The sequence below is a fragment of the Pseudorca crassidens genome, chromosome 5 (assembly GCF_039906515.1).
Source record: "Pseudorca crassidens isolate mPseCra1 chromosome 5, mPseCra1.hap1, whole genome shotgun sequence".
Taxonomy (NCBI): Eukaryota; Metazoa; Chordata; class Mammalia; order Artiodactyla; family Delphinidae; genus Pseudorca; species Pseudorca crassidens.
The window spans coordinates 36,629,385-36,648,289 of NC_090300.1; the positions used below are offsets into that span (position 1 = coordinate 36,629,385).

The window sequence follows — 18,905 nt, forward strand, 5'->3', positions numbered from 1 at the left end:
GTCCCCAGCAGCTCCGAAGGCAGAGCAGGGGGTGCAGGCCGGGAACGGTCGCCGCGAGTCCAGGAGGCCGCGGCCTCCGGGTCCTCAGCGCCGCCTCCCCGGAGGAAGGCGGGGGCGGGGAGGAGGGGGTGGGAGGAGGCGGAGGGCGGAGGAGGGCGGCGCGCTGCGAGGTTATTTGTGGTTCGCTTTGATCCCGAGGGGGAACCTGAAACTCTCACATTCCTGGCATAGCAGCCGCCTCCGGCGCTGGCCGACCCTGGGGCTGCGTGCTGGGGCCCAAGCGGCCAGAGCGTCGGCGCTACGGCCGAGAGCACACCTCAGCCGCCGCGCTGAGCCGAGCCGGGCCGGGCCGGGTCGTCGGGTCTGACAGCGCCGAGCACCCGCGGGCCGCTGCGGTAAGGAAGGCCTCTCGGCGCTTTGGGGAGCGCGCGGGGCCGCAGAGACTCGCCCCAGTCGAAGCCCGAGCCCCGCCGCAGCCTGGGCTTTTCCGGGAGCGGGAGCGGGAACGGAGCGGACCCAGCGTCCTCCAAGGCACAGCGCGCCTTTCCCGGCAGCCACGAAGCAGGGCAAGGACCGCTCCGCCCGGGGGTGTCTCTCGAAGGCGCGCGGGTCTGCTGGGGCTGGAGGAGGGGGGCAGCCTCTGGGGAGAACGTAGTGGGTGTTTGGGGTCGCGGGTCGGGAAGAGGGGATGCCAGGGGATGCGGATCTGGGCGGAAGGCGCCGCTTGGAGCTCAGTTTGCAGCGCCCTGGGGGCTGATTTGGTTAGGTAGGGGTTACAGGTGTCTTTGCCCCCCAACTAGCCCAAGAATTCCTCTTTGTCTTCCTTGGAAAATCCTCTCTTGAGCCACGGTCTGGCTCTCACTTAGAAAGAATGCAGCTTGCCGTCCAGCCCGCTGACGTCAGCGCTGGAGCATTTGGAAAACAAAGAGGGCTCGGGAGGGAGGGAGGGAGGCGGCTCCACGACGCTTAAAGACCTCTCCGGACCACTGGCTACCGTCGTCCACCCAGCTCCCGGCGCAGCGGCGGCCACCGGGTGCTCGTAGTCAGCCAGGAGTCCGGGTAGGGCGGGATGAGGTGCGGTCTGACTAGAGACCCTCGCTTTGGTTCCTTAGGCGCGCGTGAGCCCAGGCAAAGGCCGGAGTTGCGTGCTTGCTTAGAAGAGGGTGTTTCAGAGACCTGGGCGCGCTAGTACAGCAGGGGTGCACGGCCCGGGTCGCGGGAGCAGATTTTAGTAACGGCTCAGCTGAAAGGATGTGCATCCAAGGGTCTTGACCGGGACAAACGCGGGATGAGAGGCGCGGGAGGTGTTCCCTGCACCCAGGCACACTGTTGGTGGGGAGAGGGCCTGGAATCTGTCCGGAAAGCTGCATTCTCCGGTCCTCCTCGGCTGCAGTCAGCCCAGACAGTGATTAACTTAGGAATGCCCCGTGGATGAAACGCTAGGGAGAATTGATTCCGGTTTGTTTTGCCTCGGGTAGCTCTAGAGTCTTGCATCTCCCGTCCTTGTGTGTTTGGGGCGGGGGGAATGAGGGGGTGCCAGGAAGGATGAATACAGAGTACCCTCCAGACGCATCTCCCTCTCCCCGGTTTTGGGCAGCTGGGAGGAGGGAGTGGAATGGCTGCTCTGCCAGTTGGCCAAGCCCTAACTTGAGCAGGGCACTGGGGCTAGTTTTGGGGCAGAGGAGGGGCTGCGTTCCTCCTACTGTCCTCCCGTGCACACAGGACCTCCGGAGGTGTGGGTTTTGTTTGGTCTTCCCTGAATCCCAGTTTGGAGGTCTGTCGTAGAGGAGGCTGTGGAAAGGAAGCTGGGTGAGGTGGGCAGCCTGCCAGGCCATGAGCCACTGGGAGCCCAGGCTCAGAAGGGAACACCTTCCGCAGGAGATATTATCTCCCTGCAGTTTAGGCTCAGAGCCCCCAGCCCCAGGTTCCTGCAGCCAAGAGCCTTCCCGCTCGCTCCCTTCCTTCTTCAGTCGGCTCAAGTGGTGTTACCAATGTCAAGATGCTGATGGCCCATCATCCCCTGCGTGCCTAGAGGGCCATCAGGGCACATCCAAGGAGCAAGTGTGTGTGTAGCTGGGGGTGGTAATCATAAAATCGAAGACATCGTGCCACCCTTTCTTTTTACCTGGAGCACTTACTGTCAGCGCACAGACTATGTGACTGGCCCACAAACCTTGATGGGTGGCACCTTTTTGCCTCATCTCACAAAACCATTGTCCTATTATAGTCTCTCTTTCATCCCTTATTCACCAATCCAGATGCATTTTTTCCTTCTTCCTGTTCACCTTGCAGAGTGACTGCCAAGGTCATCCCATGACAGGGAAGGCTCAGCAGAGTAAAGGGTGGTGAGTTAGCTGTGCCAAGGCCGGCGCTCAGGCATGCTTCATCCTAGACGGTCCTGGGGGCTGTTTGCCTAGGGCTTCTACCAGGCTGGAATCATTCTTTATCACCTGCCAATAAACTGGGGCCCTGTCCACCCCTGGACTGGAATGCTCAGTGGTTAGAGCTGAATTAGGCCTGCGCTAGAGTCGCTCATCAGGCTCTTTGATGGGAAGCTGACTGCAGGAGGCCAAGGTTCCTGGTGTCTAGGTTACTGGTGTTTTTCTCTAGGCACAGTAAGTCTCCATGAATATGATTATAATGGCGGTCCTTTGCCAGGGATTTCCAGCACACGAGGAGCTCAACAGCCATTGCCTGTTTTAATTCTCAACTCCGTGAGGCTAGCATTATTCCTTCATATTTCCGATGGAGAAAATGAGGCTCAGAAGTTAAGTGACTTGCCTTAATCAGTAGATGGCAGCATTGGCAGTTGAACCCAGGCTTGTGTGCCCCTCCATAGCCTTGCTCTTTACCATCATGCCTTTGACCAGACAGTAATGGAAAGTCCCCCCCTTTCCCATGTGCTCCCACTGAGTGGTCTTCTTTCTCTCCTCCCAGGTGCTCTGGGGCCAGGTGCCGCTGGCCTTTGTCCAGGCGGTTGTGTGCAAGCCCAGGAAGCATGAGGACACTGGAGGACTCCTCGGGTACGGTCCTGCACCGCCTCATCCAGGAGCAGCTGCGCTATGGCAACCTGACCGAGACCCGCACGCTGCTGGCCATCCAGCAGCAGGCCCTACGGGGTGGGGCTGGGGCTGGGGGCACAGGGAGCCCCCAGGCCCCCCTGGAGATCGTGGCCCCCGAGGACAGTCAGGTGCTGCAGCAGGCCACAAGGCAGGAGCCCCAGGGCCAGGAGCACCAGGGCACCGAGACCCACCTGGCAGAGAACAGCCTCTACCGGCTGTGCCCACAGCCTGGCAAGGGCGAGGAGCTGCCCACCTATGAGGAGGCCAAAGCCCACTCGCAGTACTATGCGGCCCAGCAGGCGGGGCCCCAGCCACATATGGGGGACCGGGATCCCCGCGGGGCCCCGGGTGGCATTCGGAGGCAGGATGAGGCCCTGCGTGAGCTGAGGCACGGGCACGTGCGCTCCCTGAGCGAGCGGCTCCTGCAGCTGTCCCTGGAGAGGAACGGGGCCCGTACCCCCAGCCACATGAGCGCCTCCCACAGCTTCCCCCAGCTGGCCCGCAACCAGCAGGGACCCCTGCCCAGGGGCGCCCCTGCAGAGGGCCCGGAGCCCCGCGGACCTCCACCTCAGTACCCACACATCGTGCTAGCTCATGAGACCACCTCCGCTGTCACCGACCCGCGGTACCGCACCCGTGGCAGCCCGCACTTCCAGCATGCGGAAGTAAGGTAACTGCCCACCTCGGTCTTCAAGCTCTTGGCTTCCAGCGTAGTTCTCCCAGGGTGAAGAGCCTCCAGAATCCTGGCGAGCTCCAGAGGAAGGCCGATGATACCCTCTCCCTCCCAAGATGGGAGCTAATGCTGGAAGAAAAGAGGGATTTAGCCAGGGTCACATGAGAACTTAGCGGCATCCCTTGCTTTAATTTGGAGGTGGACACCATTGTCTAATTTTCTGTGGCAGTTGAGTAACTAGGGTTTTCAGAGGCTATGAATTACAGCAGGGGGTTAAAGGTTGGGTTTCAGAAAGAACTTGCAAAGACAAGGGTTGGGAATCATTGCCAAACTGTTTCCAAGTTAAGTGGGAAGAAGGTAGAACCTCCTTCTCTGGAGGTTTCTAAGAACAAGTGGACATGTTTGCTTTCTGTGATTACTGGGAGGCATTCCTAACTGTAGGCAGGAAGAAAGGACCAGATGGCCTCCTTAGGGACCTCTCCCCGCTCCTACACCGGGGCAGGAGCTGCCCTGTCCCTACCATTCATTTCCTTTCATGTTTTTCTGTGTGGTCCGTGTGGGTGGAGCCTGGAGTGGGAGAGGATTCCTGGTCCAGGTGAGCCCCTTTCTGTGGAGGCTCCGGAGAGGCTGCTGCGGGGAGGGCTTAGTGTTTGATTCTCAGTGTGAAGGGAAGCCTTTAGAGGATGCGATTTGGCTTACCTTTTTAAAACGATTCCTCTGCTGCATGTAGAGAATGGATTCTAGGGGCTAGAATGGAAGCAGGGATGCCCGGGAGGGGCAGGAAGCCCAGATAGTTTGCAGAAATAGGGTTCCTAGAAATGAGGCTATCGCTTGGCTCCGCACCTTCTCCTGAGAAGCTGACACACGCCCGTTTCACACGCCCTGCATCTACCCCGCACAGGGGTCCAGGAAGCCCCACCAGAGGAGCCTGAAGGTTTGCAGACTCCCTCTTCCTCTGATGGCCCAAGGTCCAAGTCTGGTTCTCTTCGTGCCTGCTGAGTCCTCATTTAGTCACCCACTTTCCCACTGTGTGCCCTTTCCCGGGAAAGATGGCTTTCTTAGCTCTCGAGAAATGAGTGACGTGATAGTTTGGAATGAAGGGACCAGAAGATGGAGCCTGTGGGTTTTCGCCACCCTCCACCTCCCAGGCCCCCCCACCTTATCTTCTTTCTCAGGGCTCCGTCCTGGGAGAGTTTCGGAAGCTGAGTCGTGGTTTCTTCTCTTGGACCAGCCTTATTGAGCCCTGTCAGGAAAAGATAATATCGTGGAAAGGAAGTAGACTGTTTGCAGGAGAACAAAAAAAGAGGGAGGGGGAGGGGCGAACAAGGGGAAGGGAGAGCAAGTGTGAAGGAAAGGAGGCTGTATTCTTTCTTGGAGCCAAGTCATCCCCAAAGAATGCCATTTGTGTCTGCCTGGCCCAGGGCAGGGGGAGCAAGTTCAAGAAGCAACCCCAAGATGCCACATTTAGCAGCACAGGGAGAGTTTGCACATTCCAGTGGGGACTCTCGGCTCTCACTGGAAGCTCTACCTTGGGCAGTAAGAGAAATACATCTGCCAGCCTCTCCTTTGGCTGCTTGCTTTGAGGCTTGCTTTCTGGGAACTGGGGGCAGGGACTGTTCTTATAGCCTAGGGTCATAAGAGGGGCAGGGGAGCCCGGAGTCTGGAGGGGGAAGGATGAAGGGGAGGGATGAGGGGAAGGGCAGGCATAGGTGCTGAGGTGATGGACTCATGTGGGGCTTCCGGGACTTGAGAAAGTTCCTGGTGAAACTGAGGCCATCAGTTCTTTTACACTTAGAGCCACAAGGCCCCAGAAAGGCTCTGTGACCCCACAGGCCTCTTGCTTTTTGCTCCTTCCCTTGACATGGGGCCCTGAGGCTGACGTTATACCAGTAGGACACTGTCCCTAAACTCAGGCTATTGTCATAGTCCTGAGGCAACCACTATGCCCCAGAAAATCCACTGTTTGGGTCACATTTACTCTTTGAGCAGAGAGTAAGCTGCGGTCTCCACTAGGAGAGACAGAGGATGGGCCGTCATTGTGGGAACGCCCACTGCAGGCCCAGCACTCTGCCAGGCACATGTAGCCCTTACAAACCCCCTTGAGGCTGAGAACCTTACTTTCATGATTGAGCGGAGTCCTGCCGCACCATGGGCTTAAACACTGGAGCCGGAGTTTGAATGCCTATTTTGTCAGACTCTGGAGCCCAGACTCTACCCCTGACATCTGTCTCGCCGCTCTAACCTTAGCCGCAGTCTTCTAAAAATGTTTCTTCAAGGGGTGACGGGACCCAAAATGGGAGGGAGAAGAAGTGCGTGTGAGCGCAGGGCCTGACACCAGGGGCCGGAACAGACACCAAGTGGCCCAGGGGCCTGGAAGTTTGTGTGTTCAGTCATGATGGATGTGACCTCCACACTCAGAAAGAGCCTTCTATTGATGAGAAGGGTCAGGAGTGCACTTTTCAAGATCTCTTCTTTAAGCTCGGGTTGCTAGGACTGCTCAGGCTGATCCCCAGGGCCTCGGCCACAGTGAGGCTGGGCATGAAATAAGCATGCTCATGTTAATCCCCTCCAGCCCTGCTCCCCTGGCCCTTGAAGGTCTTGGGGACGCCATGTGGAAAGGCCTTCCCCACCAGTCGCTGCCTCACGCTGTGGGGAGGCTGTCTGCCCAAGAGGGCTGGCGTGACTCGGGGTGGTTTCTCGGTCTCTGAGCACCTACTCTTCTGTTCCCCAGGATCCTGCAGGCCCAGGTGCCCCCTGTGTTCCTCCAGCAGCGGCAGCAGTACCAGTACCTGCAGCAGCCCCAGGAGCACCCCCCGCCCCCATCCCCGGCTCCCCTCAGCCAGGGCCCGCTAGGCTCCCTCAGCCTACCAGGGTTGGAGGCCCCAGCAAGTACCCAGGCCTCCTCGGGCAGTGCCCACCTGGCCCAGATGGAGACTGTGCTGAGGGAGAATGCCAGGCTGCAGAGGGACAACGAGAGGCTGAAGAGGGAGCTGGAGAGCTCGGCGGAGAAGACCGGCCGCATCGAGAAGGTAGGCCCTGCTGGGGCCTCGGAGGGGCAGGGGGAAGAAGGGACCCCGACGGGGCTGGCCTGGCTGGGCTTCTCAGCCGTCCCTCAGTCCCCGCCCCCATCCCTCGTGCACCCTCCCTGGCTGACTCCAGACAGCTGGGGAGCAGCCGGCACAGCAGGCCTGGAGCATGAGCTGTTGCTGCCCAGTGGTGATTAGAAAGAGCCCATTCACGGCTCCCTCACACTCGCACCCTTCCCCTGCACACACCCCCTCCCGTGGACACCTCCCACAGAGAGCCCTTTGTATCCCCCACACAACAGCAAGTCTGTTCCAGGCCAGCCCTGGCCACAGAGGAAGCCCCTCCTCTTGGAAAAAACGAGCGACTTATTGGAATCACAGGCCAGCGAGGAGCACGTGCGGAACCTGCCAGCCGCCAAGTGGGAGGGGCAGCCAGGGCCAGGCTGGCCCTCTGGGGTGGATGGCGGTGGCTGGAGAGGCAAATCCTCCAAGCAGAGGCGGCTCAGGCTGGGGTCTGGTGCTCCCTTCTTAGTGAAGGGTTACCAGCTGTGCGCTCAGCCTTAGCAGGTGGACTCAGGCCTCCCGAGGCCATCCTGTGGTGTCCAAGATAAGTCCACCCTCCGGACCGTGGTTGGAGTCTGAGTGCCCACTCCTGGGCCCATTGTGCTCAGATTTCTCAGTAGAAGCCAGACAAAAGGAAGATGCTTCTTTCTGGACAGTGGGCCCCAGAAAGCTGCGCTTAGTCACGCTGCAGGCAGCCACTTCCAGAGATCCTGGCCTTGGGTTTGCTCAGGACCTTGGGACAGTTGAAGGGACCCTCGCTTGCGTGTTCCAGCAGTCTGGTCCACCTCTAGAGGCTACAGGCTGCAGCCCATCCCACCAGAACTAGGTGGATTTTTTTGCTGTGGCTTTTGATCCTCTCCTCTCTCACCCTTTCTGATGGAGAATAGCAGATCAGCCGGGGTCTGTGGAGGGGACCTTGATGCCACTCCCTCCCTGGGAGCTATCCCCTTCCTTCAGCTCTGCTGTCTGCCTCTTGCAGCTGGAGAGCGAAATCCAGCGGCTCTCTGAGGCCCACGAGAGCCTGACGAGGGCCTCTTCCAAGCGGGAGGCCCTGGAGAAGACTATGCGGAACAAGATGGACAGTGAGATGAGGCGGCTGCAGGACTTCAACCGGGATCTGAGAGGTGAGGACGGCTTACCCAGGTGGAGGGGTGGGGAGTACCTGCGGACAGCTTGATCCCACTGTTCTAGGGAATAATTCAGAATCTGTCCTCTGCAATAATAGTATAAATCGACTCAAAGGAGACTAGGCTGAGACTCCTTGGGGAGTCTTGTCTCTGTGTTCTAGACCTTAGGGCTCCTCATGGACCTCCCACCCATGTGGCCCAGGATGACCTGGAGCTTCCCTATGAGCCCACCCCCAACTTGGAGAATGCAGCCCGACAGATAGGACCGAGGGGACACCCCAGCAGGCGGCTTCACCTGTATTCAAACATTTTTCCTTAAAACCTCTTTTCTTTATTTGAAACAGAGAGATTGGAATCTGCAAACCGGCGCCTGGCAAGCAAGACACAGGAAGCGCAGGCAGGCAGTCAGGACATGGTGGCCAAGTTGCTGGCTCAAAGTGAGTAGGGGTCGCACTCAGGAGCCTGGCCAGAGGTGTGGCCAGGACAGCCCCTCAGCACAGGGAGGATCGGCCTCCTCTATCAAAGCAGTGCTTGGAGCTTGGGTTTACTGAATGTCTACTACGCACCCAGCAGTGGACTAGACCTGGGGGAGGGGTAGTTTCTGAAGATGAAAAAGATCTGGTTCTCTGTGTATTGGGGAAATCAGTGGATCCAGAGGGATAGCTGGGGAGCTGTGGTTTGCTGAGCTGTGGTGCTGACCATCGGTTCGGTGTCCTTCAGAAGCATGGGGGAGGCCAGAGAGCCTTGGAGACAGGTGGGATGAGAGAGAAGGAAGAGTCTGAGTCTCCCAGGGGGTGCCCAGGGGGAATGCGGGAAGCTGGGGAGCATGGTGAGGCTGGGCCATAACAGGTGGAGGCACCAGCCAAAAATGGGGCGTAACCAACAGGGCAGCCCAAAGAAGGGGCTCAGGAGGATCCCCTAAAGAGGGTGGTCAGAGGCTTCTTGAAGAACAGATGAGTTCATTGTTGACTCATCCATTCAGTCACTCATTTGTTCACTAGCACAGCTGTGCTGAGCCCCTGGCCGGCGTGGAGCACAGCAGGAACAGGTCAGGAAGGTGCCAGGGCAGGGAGGTCAAGAGAGGCAGTGAGCTTGAGGAAGGAGCAGGGTCTTCCCACCCCGGATTTCAGGCAACAAGGGTGGCCTGGCCCCGGAGGCGAGATGAGGAGAGGTCCCCAGCAGCCTGAGAGAAGGGCTCTGTGGGGTAGCAGGGTGGGGAGCAGGCCACAGGTGAAGAAGCAGCAGGATAGCTCAAGTGGAGGTTCAAGCAGGGAGTTTGGGGGAAGAGGGAGGACAAAGGGAGCCCCGAGCTCAGCAGTAGGAAGAAGCTGCAGCAGTCAGAAGAGACAGAGAGGCAGTTATTTATTAAAATCCTCCTGTATGCTCTTACTACGTGCTGTAGTGGTGTTAGGGTGTTTGCAAAGGAGTGGAGTGGGGGCGGCTGGTGGCCGGGCGAGGGTGGCTTCGAGGAAGGAGGAACCCATTCAGAAAGCCTGCTGTGCTGAAGCTGGATACTTAGGGGGTGTCCAGAAGTGGAGGGGCAGCTTGAGGGCTGAGCTGTGCTGGCAGCACCTCCCTCCTCAAGGAGGGCTCGGCCCTGGACAGGGCCGACAGGAGCCCAGCACTGCAGGGCTGGGGGGTGGGGGTGGGCAGGGGGCAGGCGGGGCTGTACTGGCGGGAGGCGATGACTTAGGGTCTCTGGGAGGTGGGGAGGGGACGGCCCCGGGGGTCCCGTTTGGAGTCTGGGGAGGGCGGGTTTCTGGAAGGGGGTAGAATGGGGCGCCCTGTAGTAAAGGGCCGACTTTGGGGGCCGGGCTCTGCCAAAGAAAGGAAGTCACCGGCGGGTTTCTGGGAGCGGGCAGGGGAGGGGCGAAGGGGGAGGCCGGCCTGGAGGCGTTTCCGCTCCCCGGGGAGCGAGCGCCAGGCTGTTCTTGGCTCCGGGCTGGAGCCATTAATCTGGCAGCGGCGGGTGACCTGGATGCCAGGCATTCCTGAGCCCGGGCTGTTCCGCTGCGCCCCGCCCCGCCGCCGCCGCCGCCGCCGCCGCTCCCTCCCGCGCCCCGCCCGCCCGCACTGCGGGAGGAGGGAGGACACTGGGACAAAGGGACTGGGACGTGCCGGTGGGGCCTCGCTTTCCCAGGGGGAAAGGCCTTCTGCTCCCTCCACTGCTCGCTCGCCCTTGGCCCCTCGCCCTGTCTCCCTGATTCGCGGCCACCCCGCCTGGGAGCGCCCCCGCCCCCTGCCCGCCAGACAGGCCCAGGGTTTTATCCTGGTGGCTGGGGATGGCCAAGGGCTCAGGCTTCCCAGCCCCTGCCGGGGCCTTAGAGGTGTGGGAGGTGGCAGGAAGCTTCTGGAAGCCAAAGGCTGGGCCCTGGGGATCCTCCCCAAGGGCTGACGGAAGCCATGCAGCCCTTCCTTGCTCCCAATAGCCATGGGGAAACCAGAATTCTCAGGGAAGATGCCTCTGGTTGATCTCATCTTTTTTCTGGAGTCAGTCAACACTAGTAGGGAAGTGTGGCCCCTATCGCCAGTGCCATCTGCTTTTCCTACTAGGCAAGCTATACAGACCTCCAGCTCAGGTCAGACCCTGTCCTCCCTGGGGATCTGGCCTTGAGTCCTGAGGCCTGGTTCTCCCAGCCCTGTCCCCCTTGGGCAGTTTCTTCCCACTGAGCCTCAGATTCTGAGGCTGTAAGATGGGGGCATCATAGACTGGGATGAGATGCAGGCCTCCTGCAAACTCTGTAAGCTGTTGGGCTCTGTGAAGCCTCCCAGGATGGGGTCACTACCTCCAGGTCCAAAGTCCCAGTCAGCACTCCCGCCTGCCCCCTCCACTCCATCAGGGGTCAGGCCAGCTTGGGATGAAAGGCTCAATTTCAGTGTTACTGAGCTCTGCCATCTTCTCCCTCCACCCCAAAGAATGAGGCCAGCCTGGACCCAGCCTTCTGAAATCCAGCGTGAACCAGAGCTGACCTGGGTCAGTCGCCTGTGTCCTCCCTCTCTGCCCCAGGGCCCTGAGTAAATGAATCCTCCCTTCTGCCTGCCAGGTCCCAAGCCTTCACTCGTCTGTTCCAGAGCTTGTACTTCCTATGTGATAGGTATAAAGATTAAAGATGGCTCAAAGATTAAAATTAATTAAAATTAAATAAAATGAAGAATTCGGCTCTTCCCTCACACTAGCCACGCTTCCAGTGCTCAGTAGCCCCGCATGCCTAGTGGCTACCGCACTGGCTGGCACGGTGTAGGACCAGCCCGTTACGACAGGAAACTCCACCGTGCTATGATAGTGCTGCCCTAGAGAGTGCCTTTGAGTCCACCAGGCAGGCCCCAGAGCCTCTGCCCTCCAGCAAGGCGGGCAGCCCACACACTCTGCGGGTAGGGGCGCCTGGGTCCACAGAGTGAGCCCTGGAGCCCACTTCGGCAGCCCTCTAGGTGTGAGGGCCTCACACCACAGCCAAGCAGCCTGATCCGTCAGAGGCAGGCTGACTTGGGTCCCCATCCTGGCAGCACCATTCACCTCCTATGTTTCCTCCCCTTTAAGTTGAGGGGTCACAAATCCTGCCTCAAGGGACTATTACTGGAGGCTTTGGTGGAATAAGATGTATAAGTGCCTGGCTCCTGGGGCAGCACACGGTGGTCCCTTCCCCTCTCCTTGATTCTTCCACTTGAATGATGACCACACGACAGTCCACCTGAGCCTCCGTTTTCTCATCTGCAAATGGGCGTCGTCACAGTTCCTACCGGTCCAGTCTCTAGTGTCACCGTGAGGCTCGAGGGGAACTGTGAATGTGTTTTGGAAATGGTGACACCTGGCACAAGTGGGCAGTGTTTGGGGCTCTCTCCTGGCAAGACCGTGTCCCAGCAGAGGAGCAGTGTAGCCCAGTGACTACTGCAAGGGCCCCGGCCTGGCGCGCTCATTTACTCATGACTTAACCTGAGCCTCAGTTTCCTGGCCCATGCAATGGGGTTACTAAGGGTACCTAACTCGTAGGTTGTGGGGAGGATAAGATGCAGTCATGCTGCTGCAGTGGTCAGCCCAGAGCCCAGTACGTGGGGGGTGCTCCGTGGGGCCAGCGAGGTGGCTGCCGTCACTGACCAGGCCCCCCCTCTCCGTCCCTGCAGGCTACGAGCAGCAGCAGGAGCAGGAGAAGCTGGAGCGGGAGGTGGCACTGCTGCGCGGAGCCATCGAGGACCAGCGGCGGCGGGCCGAGCTGCTGGAGCAGGCTCTGAGCAATGCCCAGGGCCGGGCGGCACGAGCCGAGGAGGAGCTGCGGAAGAAGCAGGCCTACGTGGAGAAGGTGGAGCGGCTGCAGCAGGCCCTGGGGCAGCTGCAGGCTGCCTGCGAGAAGCGTGAGCAGCTGGAGCTACGGCTGCGGACGCGCCTGGAGCAGGAACTCAAGGCCCTGCGTGCGCAGCAGGTGAGCTGGGAAGACCCGCGGAGGTGGCAGAACTGGAGCAGCATCAGAGGAGGCCAGCTCTGAAGCCCCCGGGAGCCCCTGCTGAGATCCAGGCCGAGCCCCCTTGGAAAGCCAGGGTGATCTGTGCCGGCCTTGCTGAAGGCCCCTCCCAGCCACCAGTCTTAGCAGAGGCTTTGCCACGGGGCCATGTGCCGACCTTGGGGACTCAAGACTTGGGCCTCTGTCCTCAGCAGCAGCACAGGTTGGCACACTTGGTCTCTAGAGAAAGTCACTCAGGAGCATTGATGGAGGAGACTAGCCACCTCTTGTGTGTCTCCTCAGGATCCTGGGAGAAGATAGTCGCCCAGATGCTGAGTCTTTATCCTCACTTCGGACTATGTGAATAGCTCTTGTGTTTACAGACCAGATAGGGTTCTGTCTCCACTCCCAACCTTACCCTTCCCACAGAGATAGGGTGACCAGACCTCCTGGATTGCCCAGTTCTGTCCTAGTTTACACCAGTTGTCCCAGTGTCATTGAGTTGCACCCCTTTCCCGGATTGGAAGATAATTTATGTGGTCGCTATTGCAAAGGCAGACCTGATCTTCTCACACCCTTGGCCACAGGATTTGGGGCGGGGGTGCGGGGACCCACGCCTCCCCTTTGTCTCTGGGTGGAAGTGGGCTGCAAAGAGTGTACGGGGAGGCTGACCAAGCCCAAGGCTCGGTGAGAGTCCTCCTGTGGAGGCGAAGACCTGTGGCCGATGCACCCCAGCTGCCGCCCCTGACCACGGTGCTCCTCTCTCTGCAGAGGCAGGCAGGCAGCCCCGGTGGTGGCAGTAGCGGCGGTGGGTCCCCGGAGCTCAGTGCCCTGCGGCTGTCGGAGCAGCTACGAGAGAAGGAGGAGCAGGTCCTGGCACTGGAGGCCGACATGACCAAGTGGGAGCAGAAGTATTTGGAGGAACGTGCCATGAGGCAGTTTGCCATGGATGCGGCCGCCACGGCTGCCGCCCAGCGCGACACCACTCTCATCCGGCACTCCCCCCAGCCCTCGCCCAGCAGCAGCTTCAACGAGGGCCTGCTCACCGGCGGCCACAGGCATCAGGAGATGGAAAGCAGGTTGGGCATTACAGGCCGGGCACCTGGGTGGGGGTAGGGGGGTGGCGATGTCAAGTCCCTGCCCATCCTTAATCCGTGATAAACACCCCTCGCCCCACCTGGCCTAACAATCCCTCCTACTTCTGAGCTGACCCCCGTGCTTTTGGCATAGCTGGCATCATACACGTATTCTTTCCCAGAGGTACCAACCAAGTCCTTGGTCTGCCCAGGAGACCCCACTGTTGGATGCCATCCAAGGCTCTGGGACTCTATCCCCTCCCCCTCCCCCATGTAAATCAGAGAGTAAGACTTTCCTACTGAGTCCACACCATGTACCACCCCCAGAAGGAATGTGGCCGAGGCCCCTGGCCTGTGGGTAGCTAGTATTTTCTCTCCAAAAACAATCTCAGAGGCCCCACAAGATTTCCATTTAACCTATACCTGGCTCAAAAGCACAAGCACGTTGACTGAGCCCATTTGGTCAACAGCCCTGGGGGTGGTCCTCCAGGACGGGGGTTGTGCCATTGCTGTCATTGGATGAACCCAGGACCTGCCCCTTGATGACCTGCCTTTGCTGGTGTGAGAAGGGCCCAGCACTTCTCGCATGGGCAATTTTCAGAGCATCCAGTTCCAGAGCTGTGATGGCATTTCTGAAGGCCCCCTCCTGCCCCTGCTGCAAGGCCAGGAGAGCCCAGCCTGGTTGTAGGAAAGGCTTTCCCTCCAATGTCTACAAGGCGGGAAGGATGGGGGCTGTTGGATCTGTAGGTCTGAAGATGCAAGCATGACCTCTCACCCCTCAGGTTAAAGGTGCTCCACGCCCAGATCCTGGAGAAGGATGCGGTGATCAAGGTCCTTCAGCAGCGCTCCAGGAAGGATCCTGGCAAGGCCACCCAGGGCTCCCTGAGGCCCGCCAAGTCGGTGCCATCTGTCTTCGTGGCTGCAGCAGCAGGGGCCCAGGGCTGGCAAGGGCTCTCCTCCAGCGAGCGGCAGGTGGATGCCCCTGCCCGGCTGGCTGCAGGTGAGAGGAGGCGGGTAAGCGGCAGAGGCAGAGGCAGGGGCTAGGGTGTCCTCAGGCCTTTCCTCTCAGAACTGAGGCTCAGAGGAGCCAGGGCATCCCAGCCCCTTACCCAGGGAAGCTGGCTTATACTCTGGCTCCAGTGATCCTGCAGCCCACAGCTGTCCCCCTGGTGTGAAGAGGCAGGCTGTAGCCCCCATCTCTGGAAATTCCACCACCCTGGCCCCAGCCACTTACCATCTAAGTAAAAATAGAGCTCCCTGTACAGATGTACCTTCTGGGCCAGCCCTTCCACTCCCCCTTCTAAGCAGATGCCACAGAAATCTGAGAGTCCCTACTGGTTTTAAGATTTAATCTACACCCCTTTAAGAAAGGCTCTTCTACTCGAAGTTTTTGGAACCCAATCCAACCTGATAGTTATTCCCATTTGGAAACAGGAGCGTTTAGTTGTAATCGAAGTTCTTGCAAATCAAGAGCAATTCGCATCCCTAATAGGTACAGTTAAGTAGGGGTGTTCTTCCTGGGGTTTCCACCTTATGGACAAGGCAATAACTGTGAACCTCCTGCCTTTCCAGCAGACAGGGCCCCGGCGGAGGAGCCAGTGGCCGAGGCTCCCCTAGCTGCCCACGCCAAACATGGGAGCAGGGATGGGAGCACCCAGACTGACAGCCCCCCAGACAGCGCCGCCGCCTGCCTGGGCCTGGAGCCCGACGGCCTTCTGGGGTGCAGCAGTGGCCAGAGGACAGCCTTGCTGGGTAAGTCCCCTTCCCCCCAACCCCCCGACTTCTCTGCGGGGCTGAGGGCATGTTGGGGTGTGAATTGGGGCCCCTGACCCTTTATTCCCAGGCCTGGCCCCACTCACTGCCCACACTCCACAGGGAGCCCTGCACAGGGACGGGTGAGCAGGGTGTGAGGCCCACCACAGTACATATGAGAGCTGGTTGGATGCATGAATAGGGGAACTGAAAACCCTGATTACAGACAGATCCACCTGGGAGTCTCTTTATCTTCTCTTTGGAAGTCTTCTTTTATTGCCAGTCTAAATATCTAAGATAATGGAGCTTGGTGAGTTACCCTTTCACTCAAGTTAGGAGACTTTGTTTAAAAAGAATCCGGGAAGGAGAAATTTGAGAAGATGCCATTACTGTGTTTGCTCCCTTTCACATTAGCCTTTGCATATTTGCCTGGCCTCACCATCTCAGAAAACCACAGGCATGAAAAGAATGCGGCAGCCTCCCTCCCTTGGGGCTCTCCACCCTCCCTCCAAGCCCTCCGACCAGTTCCAAGTTGTAAACAACTGTGTCTTCCACTCTGGAGGCTGGTGGTCTGGACCGAGAGCCCAGAGGGAGCAGAGCTTTGTGCTTAGGTTGGCCAAGTTATGGCGACCTGGGCAGCTGAGTTGGGAAAAGTTGGTGAAGATAGATCCTATCTTTCAAACGTGGTAGGATTTAAAAGAGCAGTGTGGTAATGCTCGTTGGCATGTGCCTGTGTTCTTATCTCTCCAGATTCTGTTGCTACATCCAGAGTCCAGGACTTGTCGGACATGGTAGAGATACTGATCTGAAGGAGGTGGTGCCTTGGGGACTCCGAACCACTCCCTGCTCTCCTCTGCCCTCTGCCACGTGGCCATTCCAGCAGCCCCTCCAGAGGCTGCTTCACCCTCCCCCAGCCCAGCACTCATTCCCATTGACCATCTGGTCCCAGGAGCTGAGGAAGGATGCTGCAGAGGAGAAGGGGAGCTGTGAGCCGGCCCCCAGAAGACTCTGCTCCTTAGCCCCACATTCCTCCTGGGCTCACGTGGAATGAGGACTGGACCTTAACCTGCTTGCAGCCCAAGGCTTGCTGCCAGGGTAGCAACCGAAAGCTCAGAAGGGAGTAGCCCCTTCTGCACCCCCAGTGGACACTCGGGCAGAGGGGGACAGGATATGTTGATTTGGGGGCTGATTGCCAAGGATGGCTGCCCGTGGACGCCAGGTGGGCTGGTTTACTAGTCAGGCCTGGCTCAGTGTGGTCCCTCCAACCTCCTCAGCCCCTCACCGCCTCCTTGGGCTCACCCACACTTGCATCTTGTGGGGCCCGTTGAGGCCACAGCCTCACCCCTTCACTTGGAAAGGACTGGGATGCGCTGTGCGGTTTGTATATAATTCCCTTCCTTGTGGAACAGAAGACTGAAGCGGGCTGCTTCAGATTTGTCCCCTCGTTCTGTGCTCCCATCTCTGCTGTCACGGTTCCGCCCAGTTATCTCCCCTTCTCAAGCCCTTGGCCCGTGATCCAGTTGATCCACGGGATATTGGCTATCTTTTTCCCCATCTTGAACCCTTTTTGAAATGCCCACGTGACCCTCTCCCCCACCACCATCACCAGCCTCTTGAAATGGCTCCACAGCTCCTGTCCTTGGGACATCCTGTCAGTTTGGTTATGAGCCCTGAGCCAGGTGAAGTGAGCCACCACACAAGTCTGCTGTGGTGGGGTTCCCAGCACCAGTTCTCCCAAAGGAAACTGGAGACATGGCCTTGTTCTCATCAGGGTCTCTGTCCACCCACCCTGGAGGGATTGGGAGACGTGACTCAGATAGTCCTCTGAATGGAGCCCCCGTTACAGCATGGCGCCGTGAGGCTGGCTCCTCGAGCCGCCTGTGCCCAGCGCCCTGAAGCAGGGCCGGCGCTTGAGAACTGGAGTGAAGCATCCAATGGCAGCCTGCCAGTGGCTGTGACTTTGACTTCTGGTCTTAAAGAGTCCCCCAGCTCAGCCCCAGGAGCGATTGGTGGGTTTTAGCAGTTTGTCTTGACTGTTTTTAGTTCTCCTTGAATCTTTGTTTTGTTTTTTTTTTCCTTTACCGTTTTTAGGTTTTATATGTGTTATTTTATTCCCATGGTTCCTCAAGTTTCCTTTTTAAACATTTGCATTTGCTGGACAATTGCATATTTTTTTAAATCTCCCTACCCCTCTTGAAAGCTGAAAAATGCATTTGGTTCATATGCATTGTTTACAAAGAAAAAAAGAAAAAAGAGAAAAAAAGGCAAAAAAATATTGTGGAAGAAAAAAAACAACTTAATATATTTTGGATTAATATTTGGTATTTCTTTTAAAGTATTTTTTTGTGCTGTGAACATTTTCTGCCAAAGACCATGATGTGTGTCTGTATGTTTAAGTTATCGTAAATATTTAAAATGTAAACATGGCTGTTTTGTTATGCCACCCTGTACCAGGATTGCTGCTGCATTCCACTGGGTATAACAGTATTTTAATAAAAAAAAAAAATTTAATTAAAAGCGGTGTCTTTGCACAGGTGAGAGACTACACTGAGAGGGAAAGGAGAGGGGGTAGGAACTTTGGGGGGGCCACCCGTGTCATAGTCCCCAACCACTCTCAGCACTGAGCTGGACCCCTACTCGTCCACCCCATGCTCCTGTACGCCTTGGTTCTTAAACACTGACCAGGGCATGTCCATAAACCACCAGCTCAGGGTGACTGCCATTTCTCATACAAGAGGAGTGAAGGCTGGTTTCCATTTTCTGATTGTGGGAAACCTTTGGGCAAGGCTGGTCCCTCCTTATCTGCAAGGCTAGGAGGCTATACAGTGTAATTTCTTCTAGGATCCACAAGTCCTGGGAATTTGTGAGGCTGCATTAAGGGCAAGGTTGGAATGAGGATGTGGTTGGCTTTCCCCAGAGAACATTTCTCTCAGTCTGGGAGAGTCTGGCAGAGGGGCAGCCTCCCCAGGTAACTTTGTTCTAACTGACTTTGTTTGCCCACACGCTGTGGTTACTCCACAGTAGGAAGGGGTGTCCAAAGGTGGCTTTACCCTTCCCTCCCCCTGTCCAGCATGGAGTTCCTGTCTGGGACCATCCAAGAGACAGGGAGCCGTGCTGCCTGGAGCCCTGCAGAGGGTCTTCATGTGTGCGGCAGGATCTTGGGCTCTGCCTCCCTCCCTGGCTGTGGCCTCAGCACCCCTGCCCAAGTTCCAGGAAAGCATATCACTCCAAACCACAAAAGAGAAAACATCTCAATCTCAGGGGTCCTTGTATCAGAAACAAAGCCCCTGCTGCCATGAGCCAGTCAGCACACTGAGGTTCCCCGTCAGGAACAACCAGCCTCATCAGGCTGTCAGTCAGGAGCCAACCACCAGGCAGAGGGCGGCCAGACAGGCCCGTGATGGGAACGGTCACCTCCACGGCAGTGAGTGAGCCAAGTATTTTCAGGGCTGGTGTAGGGACTCAGCAGCCATGTTGATGAGTATCCGAGCAGGATCGTAGAGATCAGCTTCCCGAGCCGGCCGACCTGCCCACAAGAGATGGAGCCAGACAGGTGGAGGAACTGGGAACATGCAAGGACCTTCTAGCTACTTTGCGATAGCGATGGGCCCCAGATTCCCCGGCCAGCACAATGCACCCCGTGGCCACGCCTCCACCCCAGCCTCTCCAGGCCACCTCCCACCACGTGGGCAG

At 58.1% G+C, this 18,905-nt stretch overlaps 1 protein-coding gene across 5 annotated transcripts; it reads left to right on the plus strand.

The window, feature by feature from the left end:
* The first annotated feature begins 205 nt into the window (after window positions 1-205).
* Window positions 206-17,729, plus strand: AMOTL2 (angiomotin like 2). Of its 5 annotated transcripts, none has more exons than XM_067737764.1 (10): window positions 206-395; window positions 2,938-3,732; window positions 6,467-6,764; window positions 7,804-7,948; window positions 8,296-8,388; window positions 12,071-12,366; window positions 13,156-13,463; window positions 14,243-14,460; window positions 15,033-15,212; window positions 15,963-17,729. In XM_067737764.1, exons 2-10 carry the CDS (start codon window positions 2,999-3,001, stop codon window positions 16,019-16,021), a joined length of 2,331 nt encoding a protein of 776 aa, XP_067593865.1. In that variant the 5' UTR covers window positions 206-395; window positions 2,938-2,998; the 3' UTR covers window positions 16,022-17,729. The 5 variants fall into 5 exon arrangements, with proteins under 5 accessions (XP_067593865.1, XP_067593867.1, XP_067593866.1 ...); XM_067737766.1 differs by having other exon boundaries at window positions 317-395; window positions 15,036-15,212; XM_067737765.1 differs by lacking the exon at window positions 206-395 and adding an exon at window positions 935-1,059.
* Window positions 17,730-18,905: the final 1,176 nt, after the last annotated feature.